A 1,696-nucleotide genomic window follows, 5' to 3' on the forward strand; every position below is an offset into this window, starting at 1 on the left:
CCCCTACATTTACCCCTTACCTAACACTATGGGCAATTTAGCATGGCCAATTCACCTGACCCTGCTCATCTTTGGACTGTGGGAGGAAACCGGAGCACCCGGAGGAAACCCACGCAGACACGGGGAGAACGTGCAAACTCCACACAGTCAGTCGCCTGAGGCGGGAATTGAACCCGGGTCTCTGGCGCTGCGAGGCAGCAGCAGTGCTAACCACCGTGCCGCCCCGTGTTGTTGTATCCCCTGTATTAGATCTCTGTTGAACAGGGTAATCGTTACAGCTATTGGAGGGAAGGCTCCCCCCCCCCACCGCCCGCCCAGATGTCACAGATGGAGACGGAAACCATGGCTCTGGCGAGGAGGGAAGACCACGCATCGGAGAGTGAATGTGATGTATAGGACTGGTTGGTTGGTTGGCCTCATTTTCATGAGACCAAAAAAGGGGGGGGGGGAGGGGCGACTTGTAGATATACATGGCATTCAGCAGCCTTTGGTGATGCCCCGTTATGCGCGTGCGCAAAACAGGGTCACGTGACGCTCAGCGTCGCCGGCCGGAGGCGTGCAGCGTGGGGGAGGGGTCACGTGGTGCTCCGCGGTCGCGGGCCCCCCCGTAAACAAGGTCACGTGGGGGTCGGACATCCGGGAACGCGGGGAGTTGGAATCAATCAGAACCGGAAGACGGTCCCGCCTCAGGGATTGCGTGACTTTTTTTTCTTTATTTACATGAAAAGGACCGGGTCCGGGGGGACAAGAAAGGTCTAGACCCAGAGCTGCGTCAGCTTTATCCACCCACTGCCAAAGTAAATTTTAAAAAGTGTCCCGACACGCCCCACCTCTTCCGGTGAGGTCACGCGCCCCGTGGTTCGCGTCACTTCCCGCGAGGTGCCTCTCCTCGCTCGCTCCCTCCCTCGCTGTACTTCCGGTGAGGGCTGCTGCGGTGCGAGATCAGCCCCCACTTCCGGTGAGGTCCTTTTACGACCCACCCTCCTCCTCCTCCTCCATTGCGCGGCTTGGCTGCGGTGGGCGGGGCGTGCGTTTGTGAGGTCATCCCTCCCGCCCTAGGATTTACGTCACCTTCTGGCGAGGGTCCGCGTCTCTTGCGGAACCCCTCCTCCCATCCCCGCCCCGCCCCGCCTCCCCTAACCGCGTGGTGTTGGGTTGAGAGGCGGGGCCTGCCTTTGTGCCGTCATCCTTGCCCGCTCCCCTTGTGATGTCACGCAGCGGCGACGCGTCGGGCGGCCGTTTCCGCTTCCGGTCCCTGCCCCCGTTGCTAGGTTTCGAAGATGGCGGCTGGATGGGGCTGGCCGTCGCTGGGCCCCGGGGATTGGTGGCGGAGGAGGCGGCGGCGGCCGGGGCCGGGGCTGCTCCTGGCGGTGTCGGTGTTGGCCTGGGCTCCGGGCGCGGGCGCGGGCGCGGCCCCGGGCGCGGGCGGAGGGGGCGGGGCCCGGTACGGGCTCGGGGAGGCCGTCACCGTCTACGTCAACAAGGTGGGCCCCTACCACAACCCGCAGGAGACCTACCACTACTACCGCCTGCCCGTGTGCCGGCCCGGCCGCGTGCGCCACAAGAGCCTCAGCCTCGGAGAGCTGCTCGACGGGGACCGCATGGCGGAGTCGCTCTACCGGCTCGCGTTCCGCCGCGACCACAGCAGGAGGCTGCTCTGCGAGCTGCGGCTGGAGCAGCGGGAGGTGGGTGGGGG

General features: G+C 64.9%; 1 protein-coding gene across 1 annotated transcript in view; it reads left to right on the forward strand.

The window, feature by feature from the left end:
* Window positions 1–1,411: 1,411 nt before the first annotated feature.
* The window catches only part of LOC122546580 (transmembrane 9 superfamily member 1-like), an 8,172-nt gene continuing 7,887 nt past the window's right edge, over window positions 1,412–1,696 (forward strand). Inside the window, exon 1 of the mRNA XM_043685265.1 lies at window positions 1,412–1,685. Coding sequence (XP_043541200.1) covers window positions 1,602–1,685 — 84 coding nt within the window. The 5' untranslated portion in view covers window positions 1,412–1,601. The remainder of the gene's footprint in view (window positions 1,686–1,696) is intronic.

The sequence above is a fragment of the Chiloscyllium plagiosum genome, unplaced genomic scaffold, assembly GCF_004010195.1.
Source record: "Chiloscyllium plagiosum isolate BGI_BamShark_2017 unplaced genomic scaffold, ASM401019v2 scaf_55097, whole genome shotgun sequence".
NCBI lineage: Eukaryota > Metazoa > Chordata > Chondrichthyes > Orectolobiformes > Hemiscylliidae > Chiloscyllium > Chiloscyllium plagiosum.